Source organism: Heterocephalus glaber, unplaced genomic scaffold, assembly GCF_053883595.1.
Source record: "Heterocephalus glaber isolate CG9 unplaced genomic scaffold, H.glaber_assembly_v1.0 deba00001564, whole genome shotgun sequence".
In the NCBI taxonomy this organism is placed as follows: domain Eukaryota; kingdom Metazoa; phylum Chordata; class Mammalia; order Rodentia; family Bathyergidae; genus Heterocephalus; species Heterocephalus glaber.
Genome location: NW_028258351.1, coordinates 21,298,563 through 21,318,884, shown reverse-complemented (window position 1 = coordinate 21,318,884; position 20,322 = coordinate 21,298,563). Strand labels below are relative to the sequence as shown.

Below are 20,322 nucleotides of genomic sequence, written 5' to 3'. Positions count from 1 at the left end.
CCCTGTCTTCCCCAGCCCTGGCTGATCATCCCAGAGAAGTTGGCAATAATATAAAACATCAAGAGGGGTTCAAGTAGTTCTTCCTTAACATTCTAGATATTTTTAAGCAAAAAAATGAGAACATTTATCATCGATACCTGCCCTAATGGAAACACTAAAAGTATTTGCTCACCTGAGCTCAATGAAGCTAGAAATCAATAACTAAAAATCTTTATATGATGAGAAATGAGAAAACAGACTTCTATGTAACCCAGGGATTGAAGAGAAAATTATTACAGAAATTAGAAAATATTCCTGAACTGCGTATAAGGAAAATACTGCATACCAAACTTGTGGTATGCAGCTAATAGCAAGCCTAGAATGAAACTTACAGCCTTAAGTACACTTATTTAAAAGATAAAAGTTGAAAACTGGTTATCTAAAATCATGCCAGGAAGGTTAAAAAAAAGAATAGTAAACTGAATCCAAAGAAGGTATATGGATTGAAATAATAAAAATAGAAGCAGAAATTAATGAAAGAGATCAACAATGCCAAAAGCTTGTTCTTTGAAAATTTCAATAAATTTGAGAAACTCCTTGTAAAGATGATCAAATGGAGAAAGAGTGAAGATAGAAATCATCAATATCAGGAGTGAAAATGAGAACACAATTACAGACTTTAACAAGATCCAAAGAGAATACCATGAATGATATTATATCAATAAATTTGATAAGTTAGATGAACTATGTAAACAAATTCCTAGAAAAATTACTACCACTGACACCAGAATAGAAAACACAAGATTCATAATTAACCTATAATTCAAAACCTTCCAATACAGAAATTCCATGTCCAATTGGCTTCACTGGTATAATCTATTAAACATGCAAGTAAGAAATAATATAAATCTTAAATGAATTCATCCAGAAATAATAAAAGAGGGAACATATACCAATTTATTTTAAGAGATCAGCACAAACTTGATACACAAACTTGACAAAGGTATTACAAGAAAAGAAAATAATAGGCCAATCTTCCTCATGAATATCAGTGAGGAAATACTAAACAAAACACAATATTAGCAAACTGAAATCAGAAATATAGGAGAAAGAATAATCTATCAAAATTTAGGAATGCAATGTTATTGCAGCAGGTTACTGGACAAACAACCCGTATATTTCAATGTGGAAAAGCTTTGCTGCTTTAAAAAAACTAATTGTAAAAAAGGTTAAGCTGGTCCAATTACTTTGCTTACAGATGAAAAATTTCCCACCCAAGAACCCACAGTAGAGGTAGTAAACCTATCTGCTTCTGATTCCTTTTCTTGGCCCACTGTAGGGAGGTTGTAGTGCTTGTAGAACACATGCTATCTCCAACCCGTAAGAGTTGGACACCTTTACTTCCTTCTTCCCCTGCTCAGCCCGGGGCAATCAATGGAAGGGCCAATTTAGATGGGGGAGGAACTTACCTCAGACAGGTAGGACATCCACCCACTCTCGCTGTCAGGCCTCTTGGAGTAGGAATTGGAGAAGACGACATCCTTCACCAGTACAGCCACGGCTCTCAGAATGAACGACGCAAACAAGTTCATGTGGATGTAGTTGCGAGTACAGTGGAGTTTTCTGTGCAAAGAGAAAACCAAGTGCCTTCCCTCAGTGAAGAATGGCTCAGACCAGCGGGTGCATGCCTGACCTACCTAAAGAAAGGCTCCAGACCTGGACTGCTGAGTTAGGTGATCTTACTTCTTTGGGCCTCATTTTCCCCATGTATAAAATGGGGTAATGATAGCTTCCCCTGTGTAACTGCTGGCCATGCCACGCCATGTTCCAGCCCATTTACACCTGCAGGGACTTTCAGGTATCCTTACTCCTTGTGACCATCAGAGGAGTGGGTACTCTTATTTCACTGACGCAAAAGGTTAAGCCACCTGTCCAAAGTCCCAGAGCAATAAGTAGCAGAGTGAATATCCAGACCCAGACCCAGAAACTCTGAGGCCAAAGTATAGCTCTCTAAGGCTGTATAGCCTCTGAGGATGACAACATCTATCTCAGAAGGAAGTTCTATCACTTAATTCTTAGAATCTTTTTTGTACCTGGGATCGAACTCAGGACCTTGTACTTGCGCGGCAGGCGCTGGAACCACTGAGCTAAATCCTGGGCCTATCAGTCAATTCTTGTAAAGTGCATGTAATAAGTGCCCCGGAAAATGCCAGCTAGCATGGCCTGTCTCTGGAATGTCCTGCTAGCTCTCTGGCATACAGGCTGATGTGACACTGAACATCCTCAGTCTCTCTAGCCTGAAGAACCTTTTCCACTACTGTGCTTTCTGTGCAGCCCCTACCCCATCCTCCTTTGCTTGAAAGCTATTATCACATTTTTTACTTCCGAGGCATTGTGTTTTATCATGTATGCATGCTTCTCCCTGACTAGACCAGAAGCGATTTGAAGGCAGGGACTTGCTCATGTTGGAGCCTGAGGCAGTACAGACACTTATCCAACCCAGACTCAGAAAACAGTGCTTCCTGCAGGGCCAGGGAGTTATTTTCTTCTGGTTGGATTCTGGGACTTTGGGAAGGTATATGGAGGGACATTTCAGATTATCGTGGCCACAGGCTGTAGAATTCTCCTGTAGCTCAAGTGCCTTTTCCAGGAAGGTCATGACTGGTCCTGGAGCCACAGAAAATTCTGGAATTGAGGAATCAAATGAAGCCAGACCTGGGCTAGTAGAGTTCAGGTGAGGAGCTGCTCTGGGACTAGCAGTCAGGTCTCCAGAGTTCCCAACCAGGCCTCTTGCATCGGTGCCATATGCTCATTCTGCCAGGTTTTCCTCACTTAGGGTCCTGAAAGGGCTGAGACCAAGGGACAGCTTTGGAGGATTCCCTGGTGGCTCCATAAGTATCTCACTTGAGTGAGGACTAAAAGTGCAATTTAATAATGCACCAAGCCTTTGGATTCTGAAAGAGAGTACGAAGGAGTGAAAATACTCAGACCCTGGACTGCTCGGTTGTGATCTTGGGTCCATCACCCACCAGCTGAGGTGGCATTGGGTAAGGTACTAAGTGTGATGGAAAAATACAGTGACTATTTAAATTAAAAAATGAATTACAGTAAAAGACCCATTGTCATTGATCCCCCTCAAAATATTCCCCCTTGCTTCTAGCACACTCTTGCCATTGCTCCTGTTACTTTCTGAAGCAGTTCGGGAAGTTCTCTTTTGTACGTCTTTAGTTGTACTGTGCTGTAGCTGCCTTGGTGTCTTGAATCAGTTCAAAACTTTTACTTCTCATGGTCATTTTGACTTTGGGGAAGAGCCGTAATTCACACAGTGCCAGATCTGATGAATAAGGTAGACAGGACACACCCCGTAATATTTTTACCAGCCTGCCTTTCCATTTGGAAGGCTTTCAGCAGCAGCATTCACCATCATTTTTATCACACCTAGTAAAGACACTCATGAAAGAGAACTCCCAGAACTGCTTCAGAAAGTGGGAAGAACTATGAGATAAGTGCGTTTAAAGAGAGAGGAAGTACTTTGAGGGGTATTAATGGCAGTGGGTCTTTTCTTGTAATACATTTTTGTATTTACACATTCATCGAATACTTTGACCACACCTGGTACCTCATCTCTCCATGTTTCTGCGCACTCACTTGTAAAATGGAGCAGTAATAGCAGTAACCTGCTAAGATTAGAATTAATCTTAATTCAATTGGAATGAGACTTAAATGATTTCATGTACATAAAGTGCTAGGAAGAAGCACTTCAATAATTGATAGCTAGGGCCCTGGATTAAAATCCCAGCTCTACCTCTCACTTGCCTTGGGGAAGTTTCTTAGTCCTTTAAAAATAATACCTCTGGTAGAGTTTCAGTAAGAGTGGTCTGTGGTATTACCGGGTGTGATCAAGGAGTTAGGCCCTGGCTGCTTGGTTGTGGGAACATAGAAGGTATCAAATCCCAAAGGTAGTGTCAGGAGTCCTGGATTTAAATTCTGCATGGGTGACCAACTGGCTTTAGGGACAGTAGCAACTCAATGCCTCTCACCTGAACTTAGATACTCGTTTCTTCCCATTCATCAGCAAAATGAGATGGACACACTCAGTGCTCTCTTAGTCCACTTCCAGCTCTGATGGTCCATGACATCATGCACCCTATTTTCTATGGCCTTCTAGAGGCAGCCATTGAGTAAATTACATGACATATGCATGAACCTGTATGTCAGAAGTTCCACTTACCGAAGAAACAAGAGGAGGCTGAGAGCCAGGAAGAGGGAGATAAGAGAGAGGGAGTATCCCACAGTGTACATCAGCTGCAAGGTTGACAGTAAGGCATAATGATCCACCTGGACACAGAGGAAGAGCAGACATGAGCACCAAGACCTTCTACAACCTGCAGCTTATGCCCAGGGCCACCAAGGGTCTAAGCAATGACGAAGACTTGCTGCAGTCCCCAACGTGCTTATAAACCTTTCCTTCCTTATCCATGCAGACACCTAGTAAGGTGTCATAGGCCGCCCTCTGGCACATCTCAGAGGCCGAGGAGCCCAGGGAGTGAAGAGCCCACAGTGGGTCTCACCCCCATGATGGAACCCACAGCCCCACATTGATCCTCCAGGAGTCACAATATCATAAAGGAATTTAGTTTATTTTGTTATAAATGGTATTTTCTCTTAATTTGCTTTTCAATTGTTCATTGTTAGTGTATGAAAATATAATTAATTTTCAAAATTTGATGTGTGTCCTGCAACCTTGTTAAAAACACATATGTAGTGTCTTATGTAGATTTCTTTGGATTTTTCTATGGATGATCATGCTGCCTGAATGTTGTTACATTTTTACTTATTCTTTTCCAAACTCTATGCTTTTCATCTCTTTTTCTGCCTTATTGTTCCGTCTAAGGCCCACAGTATAATGGTTTTATTTTTGTTTGCTTGTTTGTTTGTTTGTTTTGAGACAGGGTCTCACCTTGGAGTCCAGGCTGGCCTCAAACTCATTATGTAGCCTAGGTTGGCCTTGAACTTGAGGTGATACTCCTGCCTCAGCCTCCTGAATGCTGGGATTGCCACCGCTTCCAGCATCTTCAGTGTTATGTTGACTAGAAGTAGAGTAGATGCTAAGGATGCTAGGGGTTAAGTACTCACTCTTTTGCTACCTGATATGATGTTAACATTTCACTAACTAGTATGAAGATGCCCTTTCATATTAATTTTTGATGGCTCTGTAACAAATTATCACACAGTTGGCAGCTTTAAATAATACGATTCATTGTCAGACAGTTCTGGAAATCAGAAGTCTAAAGTCAGGTTTACTGAGCTAAATTCAAAGTATTAGGTGCCAGGGAAAAATTTGTTCGCTTCCTTTTCTAACTTCTGCATTTCTTGCTCAGGTTCCTTTCTCACCTTCAAAGCCAGTAGTGTAGCATCTTCTCTCTTCTCTGACCTGCGCTGCCCTCCTTCCATCTTCTTTTTCTGACCCTAACATCACTTCCCCCCTTTCATAAAGACACTTACGATTACATTGGGCCCACCTAGATCATCCAATATAATCTCCCCATTTAAGATCCTTAACTTATTCACACCTGGAAAGTTCCTTTTGTTACATAAAATAAATATTCACAGGTTCTAGAGATTAGGACATGGATGTCTTTGGGGAGCCATTATTCAACCTTTCATGCCTTTATCTGATTGAGATTGTTAAAAGTTCTCTTTTAACACTAACAGGCTGAGAGCTTTGTCATGAATGGAAGTTGAATTTTGTCACCTGCTTTGTCATCATCTAATGACAAAAGCACATAGTTTGCCTGCTAATCTGGTCAATTACATTATTAATTTCCAGATAGTAAACCAACTTATCTATTTTTTGTTTAGCTGCACTTGGTAATGATATCTTTTAACATATCATTGGGGCACGCCCTACCGAGGTCCTGAGTCACACAGAAGACGCCGAATAACCCCGCTGCAGACAGGCAGGTCTGCCCATGCCCTACCGAGGTCCCCAGTCAAGTGGAATACGCCGAATCAGCCCGCTGCACACAGGAAGGTCTGTGCACGCCCTACCGAGGTCCTAAGTAGCGTGGAAGACACCGAACCGCCCCGCTGCAGACGGGCAGCCACCTGGTTCCACACTACGAAGACGCAGAGGACACCAGACCACCAGACCAAGGTACTGAGTCCCGCTGTTCCCGGCCCAGAGGTGGGGGCTTCTGAGCTGTCGTCCCACTGCTCCTGGTCCAGAGGAAGGGGCTTCCTGGTCACCATCCCTTCTGCTGCTCCCAGCCCAGAGGAAAGGGCTTTTGGGCCACCTTCTGTCCTACTGCTCCTGGCCCAGAGGAAGGGGCTTCTGGGCCAGCATCCCTCCCACCACTCCCAGCCCAGAGGGAGGGGCTTCTGAGCCACCATCCCACTGCTCCTGGTCCAGAGGAAGGGGTTTCCTGGCCACCATCCCTCCCGCTGCTCCCAGCCAACAGGAAAGGGCTTTTGGGTCACCATCCCTACCGCTGCTCCTGGCCCCTGTCCCACCTCACCCAGCTCAGAGGAGGCAATCCGTCCAGGCACTAACAGCCCCTTGCCCCAGTCAAAATGAGAAAACATGCAAATAAGTCTCAAAACCAGACTTCCAGATCACCTACAGCAACCCCAAAGGGAAATGAGATGGAACACTCTGATACTCAACCACCTGGATCCACTGAACTGGCAACAAAAGGGGATCTGGAAAAAATGAAATCACAAATAATTTCTCAGATAACAGGAGAAATTATGCCCCTAGTTCAAGACATAATTAATAAATCTAGAGAAGAGCTGAGGAACATGATGGAATCCCAACATAAGGAACAAATGGAATCCATAAAACAGATGCAAATAGATTTCCTGGAGATGAAAAACTCCATTGGAAGTCTACACAGCAGAATGAGCCAATGTGAGGACAGAATTTCAGATATAGAAGATAAGATTGCAATTAGTGACCAGGAAAAGAAAAATTGCTTCAAAATTATAAGGGAACGTGAGAAATCAATCCAGCAGCTGCTAGATGATGCAAAGAAGAATAACATAAGACTGATTGGGCTCAATGAAGAAACAGGAGAGAGTGGAGATGACATAAAAAATCTCTTCACAGAAATAATGGCAGAAAACTTCCCAAGCAGGGGAAAAGAGCTTGACATACAGATAAGTGAGGCATATAGGACTCCAAATAGCCTTGATCAAAAATATCTACACATAGGCATATAATTGTTAAGATTCCAGAAACACAACAGAAGAACAAAGTTCTACAAGCAGTGAGAGAAAAGAAACAAATCACATACAAAGGAAAGCCCATCAGAATCACAGCAGACTTCTCAACACAAACCATCAAGGCAAGAAGAGCTTGGAGTTACATATTCCAAGCCCTAAAAGAAAACAGCCTCCAACCCAGATTGATGTACCCTGCAAAACTATCTTTCAAAATGGATGGAGAAATAAGATACTTTCATGACAAAGAGCACCTTAGGAACTTTGTGAATACCAAACCAGCACTCCAAAGAATTTTACACAATATCCTAGGAACAGACATTGAGGATCACAACCCCAGGAAGCAAAGCAGAATGAACCCATCTGACATGACAAGAAATACAAAAGGGGGGGAAACAAACAAAAAGAAAGGGGGAGAACTCAACAAAAAGAAAAAGTCATGGCAATGACAAGTCAATACGTTTCAGTATTAACCATCAACCTTAATGGTCTCAATTCACCAATCAAAAGAAATAGACTGGCAGAATGGGTCAAGAACCAAAATCCAACAATATGCTGCATACAAGAAACACCCTTAATTCAAAAGGAAGCTCATAGACTGAAAGTTAAGGGGTGGAAAGCAATACTCCATGCGACAGGAACCTGAAAAAAAGCAGGAGTAGCTATCCTCTTTGCAGATCAAGTAGATTTCAAACCAACACTGATTAAGAGAGATGAAGATGGACACTACATCCTTGTAAAGGGAAGAATCCAAGAGGAAGAGATGACAATCATAAATATCTATGCACCAAAAACTAGTGTGCCCAACTATATAAAACAAATACTAATGGACATGAAAAGTCATTTTTGCACTAACACAATTGTAGTGGGGGACCTCAACACCCCACTGTCACAAATAGATAGATCAACTAGACTAAAAATAAGTAATGAAATAGTAGAACTCAATCGAACTCTTGAACACATGAATTTAACAAATGTTTACAGAGTCTTCCACCCCACAAAATCAGAATACACATTCTTCTCAGCTGCACATGGGTCATTCTCCAAAGTAGACCACATACTCACACATAGAACATGTTTAAGTAAGTACAAAGGAATTGAAGTTATCCCCTGTATATTATCAGACCATAGTGCGATGAAATTGGAATCCATAGCAAAAGAAACTCAAAAAATTTCATAAACACATGGAAACTGAACAACATACTTCTGAATAACCAATGGGTCACAGAGGAAATTAAAGCAGAAATCAGACATTTCCTTCAATTAAATGACAATGACAATACAACATATCGGAATCTATGGGACACAATGAAAGCAGTCTTACGAGGGAAATTCATAGCAGTGAATAAGCATATTGGGAAAACAGAATGAGCCCAATTAAACAACCTGATGCTGAAACTCAAGCTTCTAGAAAAAGAAGAGCAGGACAACCCCAAAGCTCATACAAGGGAGGAAATTATAAAGATCAGGGCAGAAATCAATGCAATGGAGACTAAGAGAATGATACAAAAAATCAATGAAGCCAAGAGTTGGTTCTTCGAAAGAATCAACAAAATTGACAAACCTTTAGCCAACCTTGTCAGAAAAAAGAAAGAAAAGGCCCAAATCCATGCAATTAGGAATGAAAAGGGTGAAATCACAACAGACCCAGCAGGAATCCAGAGGATCATCAATACCTACTTCCAGAACCTATATGCCAATAAGATGGACAACACAGAAGAAATGGACAGATTCCTAGATACATATGAATTACCAAAGTTGAATGAAGAAGACCTAAAAGTTCTGAACAACCCAATATCAGCCAATGAAATTGAAAATGTAATTAAAAACTTATCAACTAAGAAAAGCCCAGGCCCTGATGGCTTCACTGCTGACTTCTACAAGACATTTAGAGAGGAACTCCTGCCACTACTGTTTAAACTCTTCAATGAAATGGAAAGGGAAGCAATACTCCCAAATTCATTCCTGGAAGCAAGCATCACCTTGATCCCCAAAGCAGAGAAAGACCCAACTGAAAAAGAGAACTATAGGCCAATCTCACTAATGAACATAGATGCAAAAATCCTTAATAAGATAATGACAAACAGAATGCAGAAGATCATCAAGAAGATCATACACCCTGATCAAGTGGGATTCATCCCAGGGATGCAGGGATGCTTCAACATATGCAAATCAATCAATGTAATACACTATATCAATAGAGCCAAGGACAAAAACCATATAATTATCTCCATAGATGCAGAAAAAGCATTTGACAAAATCCAACATGCATTTATGATAAAAACCCTCCCAAAAATTGGAATAGATGGTCTCTACCTCAAACTGATAGAAGCCATCTATGAAAAACCAAAGCCAATATCATACTAAATGGTCAAAAACTGAAATCCTTCACACTAAAATCAGGAACAAGACAAGGATGTCCACTATCACCACTCTTGTTCAATATAGTTCTGGAAACATTAGCATGGCAATTAGACAAGAGAAAGAAATCAAAGGAATAGAGATAGGTAATGAAGAAGACAAATTGTCATTATTTGCAGATGACATGATACTCTATAGAGAAGACCCCAAGAACTCCACCAAAAGTCTTCTAGACTTAATAACCAAATTCAGTCAAGTAGCTGGTTACAAGGTTAACACACAAAAATCAATAGCTTTCCTCTACACCAATGACAGACTCACTGAGAGAGAAATAGAGCAAATAATTCCTTTCACAATAGCATCTAAAAAACTGAAATTCCTAGGAATCAACCTAATGAAAGAAATCAAAGACCTGGTCTCTGAAAACTATAGCACTCTGAAAAGAGAGATTGAAGATGATATCAGAAAATGGACAGACATCCCCTGCTCCTGGGTAGGAAGGATTAATATAGTGAAAATGACCATACTTCCAAAACTGCTATATAGATTTAATGCAATTCCAATTGAGATCCCAGCAACATACTTCATAGACCTCGAGAAAACAATCCAAAAATTCATTTGGAACAAGAAGAGACCCAGAATAGCAAAAGGAATTCTAGGTAATAGAGACAGGGCAGGGGTTATCACAATCCCCAACCTGCAACTCTACTACAAAGCTAATGTGATAAAAACAGCATGGTACTGGCAAAGAAACAGACTTGAGGACCAGTGGAACAGATTAGAAGATGCAGAAACAATGCCAGATACACTCAGCCATCTCATCTTCAATAAAGGAGCCAAACACCCTCACTGGAGGAAAGATAGCCTCTTTAATAAATGGTACTGGCAAAATTGGGCTTCAACTTGCCAAAGATTAAAACTAGACCTGTATCTCTCACCATGCACTAAACTAAAATCAAAATGGATTAAAGATCTAAATATTAAAATAGAAACTCTGAACCAGTTGAAACAGAGGTTAGGTAGAACCCTTGAAGACATCGGTGTAGGAAAAGATTTTATGAACAAAACCTCAGTTGCCTGTGAACTAGTACAAACAATCAACAAATGGGATCTCTTCTTATTAAAAGGCTTCTGCACAGCAAGAGAAACCACCAGCAGTGTGAAGAGACAATCCACAATGTGGGAAAAAATCTTCACCTGCTCTTCCTCAGACAAAGGTCTGCTATCTCGAATCTATAAAGAACTTAAAAAGATCAGATCTCCCAAATTTAAAGACCCAATCCAAAAATGGGCATCTGAAATGAACAGACATTTCTCAGACAAAGAAGTAGAAATAGCAAATAAATACATGAAAAAATGTTCAGCATCACTGGTCATTCGAGAGATGCAAATGAAAACAACGCTGAGATTCCACTTCACTCCAGAAAGAATGGCTGCTATCATGAAATCAACCAATAACAAATGCTGGCGGGGTTGTGGGGAAAGAGGAACACTGCTCCACTGCTGGTGGGAGTGTAGACTGGTGCAACCACTGTGGAAATCAGTATGGAGATACCTCAAAGAACTAGGACTGGAAGTCCCATTTGACCCCACTATTCCACTGCTGGGGATCTTCCCCAAAGAATTAAAAGAATCATACCACAGTGATATATGTGCACCCATGTTCATAGCAGCACAGTTTGTAATAGCTAAAACTTGGAAACAGCCCAAATGCCCATCAACTGGAGACTGGATCAAGAAAATGTGGTTTTTTAATAAAATGGAGTACTACTCAGCCATCAAAAATGAGAAATTAGAGACATTTATAGCTAAGTGGATGCACATTGAGGCAATACTCTTAAGTGAAATAAATAGGACACACATGTGTAAATACCGAATAGTTTCTCTGGTGTGAGAAACTGAAAGTGTAAATAAGGACTAAAATGTATAATAGGTAATGTGAAATAGGAAGAAAAGGGGCAAAGGGGAAGGAAGTGGGAGGGCTAGGGGAAAGGATAGAAGGGAATGGGATTAATATGAGAAAATGGAAAAATAGGAACAAAATCTTTGTAAATAGGGAGGACTGGAGGGTTTGAAGGGAGGGCTGGGCAAGGGTGAAAAATAAGAACCAAGAGAGAATATGTAAAGGTGCAAATTGCCAATGATGAATGTCATTATATTGTATACCTAAAATGTACCAATGATTAGAATGAATAATCGATAATGCAAAATAGGAAGAAAAGGTCCAAAGGGGTAGGGGTAGGGGGAGGGGCAGGGGAAAGGAAAGAAGGGAAAGGAAAAATGATGAGAAATGAAAAAAATGGAAATAAAGTCTTTGTAAATAGGGAAGGGTGGAGGGTGTGAAGGGAGGGCTAGGAATGGGGAAAAGATAAGAACCAAGATGCATTATGTAAAGGTACAATTCCCAATGAGAAATGTAATTGTCTGTATACCTACAATGTACCAATAAAAGAATTTAATACAAAAAAAACCATATTATTGGATTCAATTTGGCAAAAAATTTTATATTTTTATTCATCTTAGTACGTTTGCAGTACATAGTGATTACACTCATTGTGGGAAGTTGGTACTTGCAGATAACACATCTTAATTATTTTGATGTCTCCTTCTCCCTCCTCACCCTCCTCCCTCCCTCTATCTCTTGGTCCAATTCTGTGTATATTCCTGAGAGAAATTGGCCTGTAGTTTTATTTTCATGCAATGTCTTTGTCTGGTCTTAGTGTTTGTCTAATGATGACCTCAATGATTAATTTGGGAAGGTATTTCCTTCTTTTCAATTTTCTAACAGTTTGTGAGGAAGTGGTATTATTTTTTCCTCTACTTCTTTAAATTTAATCAGTTTTGGTTTTATGAGCCTTGAGAATCTGTTACTAGATATTCATTTTTAGCATTGATATAGTCTCCTAGTAAATTTATTTCTTCATTATTATGGTTATTCTCTATATCCCTAGTAATATTCACTGCTCTGAAGGCTATTTTGTCTGATATCAGTACAGCCATTCTTCCTTCCTTCCTTCTGATTAGAATTTGTTTGCATGGTATATCTTTTTCTTCATCTTTAAAATTCTAACCTCAATCTTTAAGTTTAAAGTAAATGGCATGTAGATAGCATATAGTTGAGTTTTACTTTGTTTTTATTCTTAATCAAGCCTGAATATTTATGTTAATTGAGGTATTTAGATCATTTACATTTCATGTGTTTATCTGATTGAGTTTAAAATTCATTAGGTTTCTCTTTGTCCCATATTTTCTTTATTCATGCAGATTTTTATGCTATATTTCCTTTTTCATGCTTTTTAGTGGTTGCTTTAAGGTTTATACAGTACATTTTAAAATTATAATCTATCCTTAAATAATATTTTATCACTTAATGTATGGTTTGAAAACCTTACAATACCAAAACAAACAAATGAACAAACAACAAAAAACAAAGAATCTTACAAAAGTAAATTGCCATGTCTCTCATACTGGGCTTTTTGCTATTACTATTATACATTTACTTCAACATATATTATAGACTTCATAATACATTGTAACTGTTCTTTGTTCCTTTATATAATCAAAACGTCCATGGGGTATGTTTTTCTTTCTGAATTAAAGACTTCCTTTAACATTTTTTGTAATGGAGGCCTAGATGCAAAAATGTCTGCATAGATTTTGAGCTTTTCCAAATCAATCCCAATTATATTTCTACCTAGAACTGTTTTCTGTGGACATCATCAGGATCCCTAAAATTCTGCCAGGTCTCTAACTTCTCTCATTTGTCTTAACTCCCCTAAAATGAGCACAAACTTGCCTCTTACAAATCCTCCTGAAACTCCTCTCTGCTCATTGTCAGATTTTATTGTAAAAGTACTTGTAGTCTGTTTGGCAGACTGAGGCATCAATTATCTTATTCATTAGTGCTTTGTTTGTATTCAACTTGTCTTTCCAAATAGATGATAAACATCTTGAAAGTAGAGAAGTGTTTCGTGTTTCTACAGAGTGAGGTGTTTTCTAAAAACTGATGATTCAGGCTGCATATCAAAACTTTACTGGGTCATTTTGATTTCATTTATTGTATTGGAGACATGAGACTAATGATTTAATTAAATAACCTAATTATCTCTGAGTTATTATTTCTAAAAACATATGTGTATGTTTTATGCTTTCTAGGAACAAATTAAGAGAACTGTTTAGGTTTTGTCTGGGTCTTAGTTTGGATTTCTAAGAAGCAGATCCTCAGCCAAGGATTGGAATGGAAGCAGTTTGCAAGGAAAGTGAAAAAACTCATCAGCAGGGGAAGGGAGACTTAGGACACATAAAGTATGCACCATTAAGCCAGTTAGCACAGTGTGAAGCTGGAGCTTAATACCACCAGGGAAGCTATGGAAAGCTCAGAGTTTATCACCTCAAGACCCAGGGGTCCAGTCATTGTTTGAGAGCCACTCCCAGTGGTATGTCTGGCCTGTGTTTTATTTGGCAAGGTGAGCTCCAGGAAACAGAGAACCAGTAAAGAAATGCATGTGCTAGGGGTAAGAAGTTGGACAGCAGTATGCTGAACTGATATGGGCAGAGCACCATTGCACTGACACAATTGGTTTAATTGTTTCTCTGGAGGATTTTTTTCAACTGTATCTACCAAAATCTGCCACTTCCTTATAGGCTCCAAAACATTGAGTCTCCAGCTCATTCTTAGTACCAACAGGTGAATTCTTAGTCTCTTAGACACTTTTATGAAACACCCGTGTGTGATGGACATCCAACGTGGAAACTGGAGCTCATACGCTGAGGAAGGAATGATGAAGTGGTATAATTCCTAAGGGCTTATACTTATCAAGTTATTCACTGCAACACTTTGGGAAGAAAAGTTTGCGAATAACCCAAATGTCTCTAGGCTGAATAAACTATAGTAGATACATGGATGAAGTACAGTGCAGCTATAAAAACATATATCTAGGAACTGATGTACAATGATTTCCAGGATATATTATTAAATGAAAAGGAGATACACAAAAGGGTATCTGGTATACAGCTTTCTGTGTAAGAAAAATGAGAAATAACATATTCATATATTTGCTTGGCTTGGCAAAAGGAAACACAGACAGGTATTATAATTAAATTAAAAGGAAAAAAGAAAGAAACAGAGAAGGATGAGCCAAAAAATAATAAAATAATTGTCTACAGGGGTAGGTAGGAAGAGAACAGAGGACATGGTGATAAGATCAAGCTGTCTTTTTATGCAGTTTGGGCTTTCAACCTTTGCCAATATCTTATGTACTAAAAAATAAAATTAAAGAGAAAAAGGTGAAAGGGCAAAACTTTCACAGTTATAGAATCAAATAGAAGACTATATTAAATTTATTAGATGAACATGTGCAGAAAATAAGTATTTCAAACAATTATGAACATGATACTCTGCCCTTAGTATACAGCCTAAGGGGAAAACAATCTTAACATTTACCAAGTAGCTTTATATTTTCAGTGGCAATTTTAATATCTTAATTTTGAAGCTATTTTGCATGTATTGTGGGAGAAGATAAATAATTATGATACTATTATTAGGAAGTAAGGTTTCACCAAAAAGGAAAAGATATACAAATACAAAGTGAAAGAAGATAAACAAAAATCTTAAATGTCAAATTTAAATCAGAATTGTCAATATAAAGTCTTGATTAAAATGTTTTCCCTAACACTGTAGAATTGAGTTAATTCTGTACAAAAGTAATAGTAATGGGCACGTCCTACACGGAGGTCTTGGCTTCTATTACCATTCCACTTAAAGAATCCAACACTCCTTTGAAAAAGCAGCTGATTCTGGGTGTGGAACAGGAAAATTTCCAAATAATCTTGGATCCCAGAAAATAAGAAAGTACTCAAAGAATAATGGAGCTATAATAAGGAACAAAAGAGCTAGTTTGAAGGGATTTCACTAGCTAAATCTACAAAACACTGAACATCAAAAAGAAAAATGAGGCCCAGGGATTTAGCTCAGTGGTTTCGCCACCTGCTGGGCAAGCACAAGGACCCGAGTTCAATACCTGGTACAAAAAAAAAAAGAAAGAAAAGAAAAATGAGCCGGGTGTGGTGGCACATGCTTGTAATCCCAGCACTTGAGAGGCTGAGGCAGGAGGATCACTGTGATTTTGAGCCCAGCCTGGGCTATGTAGTGAGTTCAAGACTAGCCTGAACTACATACCGAGACCCTGTATCAAAAAACAAACAAAAAATGAATATAACTAAATAAAACAAACTATAGGCTCATAATGACCCAAAAAAGGAGGTAGATGGGAGAGGTCTTCTCTGCAGAAGAATGCTGGCTCAAAAGTGTAGAAGGAATGATAGACTTTAACTGAGTTAGATAAACATTAAAGAATTTTAAAACATAGATGGTTGTTTGTTAGGGAGCAAGATGAACACAGGGTACCAAAATATCACCCCACTGATTACTTATCAAGTATAGAAGTAGAAATGTAACTTTATCATGGAAAGGTCTGTCTGTCCCTACTTTGACCAAGTGATTCTATGTAGCATCATTCTAGTGTGACGTCTGCCACTCTGGTCCACAGGGGTAATGCTACACCAGGCACACAGCATCTGGGAACATTTAACTTGAGTCTCATCAAAACGTTAATCTAACTACTAGTACAAGGAAATGCAGTTTAATGACAAACCAAGGAATACTCAAGTAAATCCAGATGGTGAGACATTCTACTAAAAGCCCCAGCTGGGCATGGTGGCCTATCCCTTTAACCCCAGTGCTCCTGGAAGCCGAGGTATTGGTTTGAGTTTGAGCTCAGCCTGGGCAACTTAGCAACTTAGTGAAACCCTGTTTCAAAACTCAAAAACAGAAAAGGGTCGGAGATGTAGCTCTGTGCAAAATCCCTGGGTTCAATCACTAATGCCTAAAACAAAAATAAAAAACTACCTCTCTGGGCTCTTCAAAAAGCCAATGTCTGGGTAGGGCAGACTGTTGTAGATTAAAAGATAATGCTGTGATATAAAACTAAATGTAGTATATGCACCTGGATTAGATCCTAGTCCAGGTCAGAAAAGCTAGAAATACTTGGGGAAAACTGAAAATAGATGAAATAACACAATAGGAGGAAATCATTTCAATTTTACTTAGGTGGGATTGTGGTAGTTATGTGACATAATATCCTTAATCTTAGGAGATATCTGATAAATATTTAGAGTAAAATCTTATGATTTATAAATATTTCAGGAAGAGAGAGATAAAGTGAAAGCAAATATGGGCAAAGGTTAATACATTTTCAATCTAAATAGTAGGCATTGCATTATTCTTTTAACTTTTTTATATGTTTGAATCTTTCAAAGTAAAATCTTATAAAATTATATATAATCAATTGAAATTAAATTTTATCATTAAAATGACATACTATATATTGAAATTATGCCCCACACATCAATATTAATTGATTTATATCAATTAAATTCTGTATGTAACAATAGAAAACCCTCTTTATAAGGGCAAAGAAAACAGCTTAAAGTAAGGGGAAATAACAATTTATTTCCATACTACTAAACACTGTTCCACACCAAAGAGTCTAAATATACTTGTTAATGCTCAGGAAAGTACACACACACACACACACACACACACACACACACACATACTCCTTTAAAAGGGCCACTTAACATGCATAAGGACCCCCCGTGTGTCATTAGTTAGAAGAACATAACATATTTTGCCTGCCAAAACTCTGAAGAGAAAAAATTTACTAACACTGGCCTTTTTTGGGCAAAATTTCAACCCACAATAAGAAACAGGTAAACATAGCCAGAAGGGCTTTTTTTTAAAGTATTTGAATTCTTGGAAATATGGTTATTTGCAGAAGGAAAAAAGCAATGCCCTTGTCCTCACTTTTCTAAAGAGAGAAATCTTTACTTCCTGTCTTTGCAAGTTCAGTCTTCCGGTCTTGTTTTACTGTTCCTCTTCACTGGTTCAGTGTGGTGCCTCGGTGGACCTAAGCCAGGTGCATACCTGTGGACAGTTGGGTCTCAATCTTGGCAGCATATGAGGATCACCTGGAGAACTTTAGCACCAGTACTGAAGCCAAGACCTTCTGAATTTGTGAAATTCTTCCTTCACCACTTATTAAGTGGCTACTTTATACAAAGGCTATTGTGTCCCAGTACTAGGCCAGGAGTTTAGGGATGGTGTTCAAGTATGAGTATAACTTTGTGATTGTTCCTAAACCGTTCACACTCCAGGAAGGAAGATAAGAAAACGTACAGTTTTCTTAACTCAAGGCATGCAATTAGCATGACCATGGTGCTGGGACCAAAGCCAAGCCAGTTCCTGAGATAAACCATACCCAATCCATCTACAGGTGTCACTTTGATCCCTTTAAGAGGTGTGACCTGTCATTATAGTAAAACTGTATAAGGAACACAGAATTCTGCCATTGGGCCAAATAATAAGGTTTAAAAGATGTGGAGGATCTGTGGGAAGGCCTTTCATATCTGATGGGAAGACAGTATAGACTTAAGGACATGTCAGCCCCCAGCCAGCCTCTCAGGAAGTAAGTTACAACCACTGAAGACCCACACTGAATTAGGGTGAAATAATTAGGTAGTGCAGTACTGTACCTTGAACCTGAAAAAGATCAATACCCTCCAAAGGGCATGGACTTCGGGCTCAATGTGTTGGCAAGAGTGGAAAAAACCACCCTGATGGCCCCCATGGTGTTGTTATACTAATTTGTGAGTGCTCACTGGCCAATTTTCAGTGAGCTGATTGGAAAATACACACATTGTTAGAAATTAAACTATGTAAATTTACAATGAAATCAACTATATAAAAATAAAAGTAATGAATTCTCAAAACTCATTTTCTAATTAGCTTTCTGCATGTCTACAGTTAGTACTATTGGGATCTTTTCGCTGTTACATCTTCCTGGTGGAAACACTGTCTAATGAAGGCTACCATACCTCCCTTCCCTACTCTGTATTCAGTGACATCATATTGACAACTTGAAATCAGCACAGTGGGAGTATTTATACCACAGGAATTGGCAAATATTATAAACCAGAGGCCTTTTATTTCCCCAGAGGTAGAAGAAGGGGGCTAGTTAAACATTTACTGGTCCAGCCACTCTACTGGCATCGATAACCAGACCAAACAAACCTTTGGTCCATAGGAAACCATGTCCCCTGTGATGGAAACCCCTATTTTCTTGAGACAGTTTTTTTCCTTGGTGTGAAAATTTTAGTTTTTTGTCTCAGCCATGGCAAGGTTTAACCAAATCATTACATTTACCAATAGTTTTATGTCAAACTTGGATATAGTATTTTTCCGTAGTTTTCTTAATATTTATTGTGAAATATTTCAAACATACATCAAATCTGAAAGAATTTTATTAAATAAAACTTGCATATGCACCACTCAGATTCTAAAATTAAACTTTATTTGGCATTATCACACATCTGACCTTCCGTCCATCCTCTATATGGAGATTTTTAAATTACTTGCACATGCTGTATATAATTGCATTACTATTTAGAGAATATGGTATAGTAGATGATCTAATAGATTAGTATTGTGGTCCTAATATGAAATATGTCAATAAGTATTTGATTTAGACTTTAAGTGGAAACTTAATGAAAACAGTATTAACATATTTAAGAAAAATTTAAAGCCCAGTATGTAATCTTAATGTATTCAGTGAACTAGAATTACATGAGAACTAAGAAGGATTTGCTTGTTACAGCATATATTTAAACTATTTAAAACATCTGATATCTTAAATGTGCTAATGAAGCTCAAAATGTAAAATGGTATTTTAAATAACTAGTATGCAGTGGCAACAAAAATTAATTAAAGACATCCTTGAAAACATTAAAATTTGCTAGATTTATAAATAGAATGATACAAAAAATACAAAAAAAATAGAATGATAAGTTCTTTTTTGGGGGGGGCCGGGTATTGGGGATTGAGACAGGTATGGTGCCACTGAGCTAAATCCCCAGCCCAGAATGATATATTCTATAAGTTGACCTTAATAACTTCACAGAAAACTAGGTTTTTGATTTTTGAAAGTCAAATGAAAAATTACATTTAAAAAAACAACCAAGAAGACAGCACAGAAAAGCCATTGTCTATAACATTGTCTATAACAGCCCTAGGCATAGACAAAGGAGAGACCAGGGAGGGAGAGATCCAGGGAAGACATTCTGAAAAGAAATTCAATAATGGTAACTTTTGCAAGCCTAATTGATACCAATACATGAATGAATGAATTAATTGCCCCTTCAAGCCTCACAACTAGGCTTCTATGGTTTGGAAGTGTCCCACAAAGGCCCATGCATTAAAGGCTTGGTTGCCAACCTGTGGAGCTATTGGGAAGTGGTGGAACCTTTAAGAAGTGGGGCCTAATGGGAGGAAGTTAGGTCATGAAGGCCTGCTCTCTGTCCCTTTGCTTCCTGGCTGCCGTGAGGTGAGCAGTTTCCTCTACCACACGGTCAAATATAATGTACTGCCTTGCCTCAGGCCTAAAGGCAATGGACCCAAGCAGTCATGGACTGAAACCTCTGAAACTGTGAGCCAAATAAACCTTTTATCTTTACAAATTGTTTATCTCAAGTATCTATTACAGTAACAGAAAGCTGACTAACAAAGAAACCATGTAAAGAGGGCTCTATCAACCCCATGTTGAGCATGCCAGGAGACAGATAGGTGCTCAGATCACACAGATAATGTTTCTAAAACTGAATTCCTTCCTTGTCCTGCCCCAAACTTTCAACAATTAAAATACATTT

General features: G+C 38.7%; 1 protein-coding gene across 1 annotated transcript in view; it reads right to left on the bottom strand.

Moving 5' to 3' along the window:
- Positions 1–20,322, bottom strand: part of Glp2r (glucagon like peptide 2 receptor) — a 66,262-nt gene that overhangs the window by 30,733 nt on the left and 15,207 nt on the right. Inside the window, exons 5-6 of the mRNA XM_004857524.3 lie at positions 4,211–4,317; positions 1,449–1,602 (exon numbers count right to left, since the gene is read on the bottom strand). Coding sequence (XP_004857581.1) covers positions 1,449–1,602; positions 4,211–4,317 — 261 coding nt within the window. The remainder of the gene's footprint in view (positions 1–1,448; positions 1,603–4,210; positions 4,318–20,322) is intronic.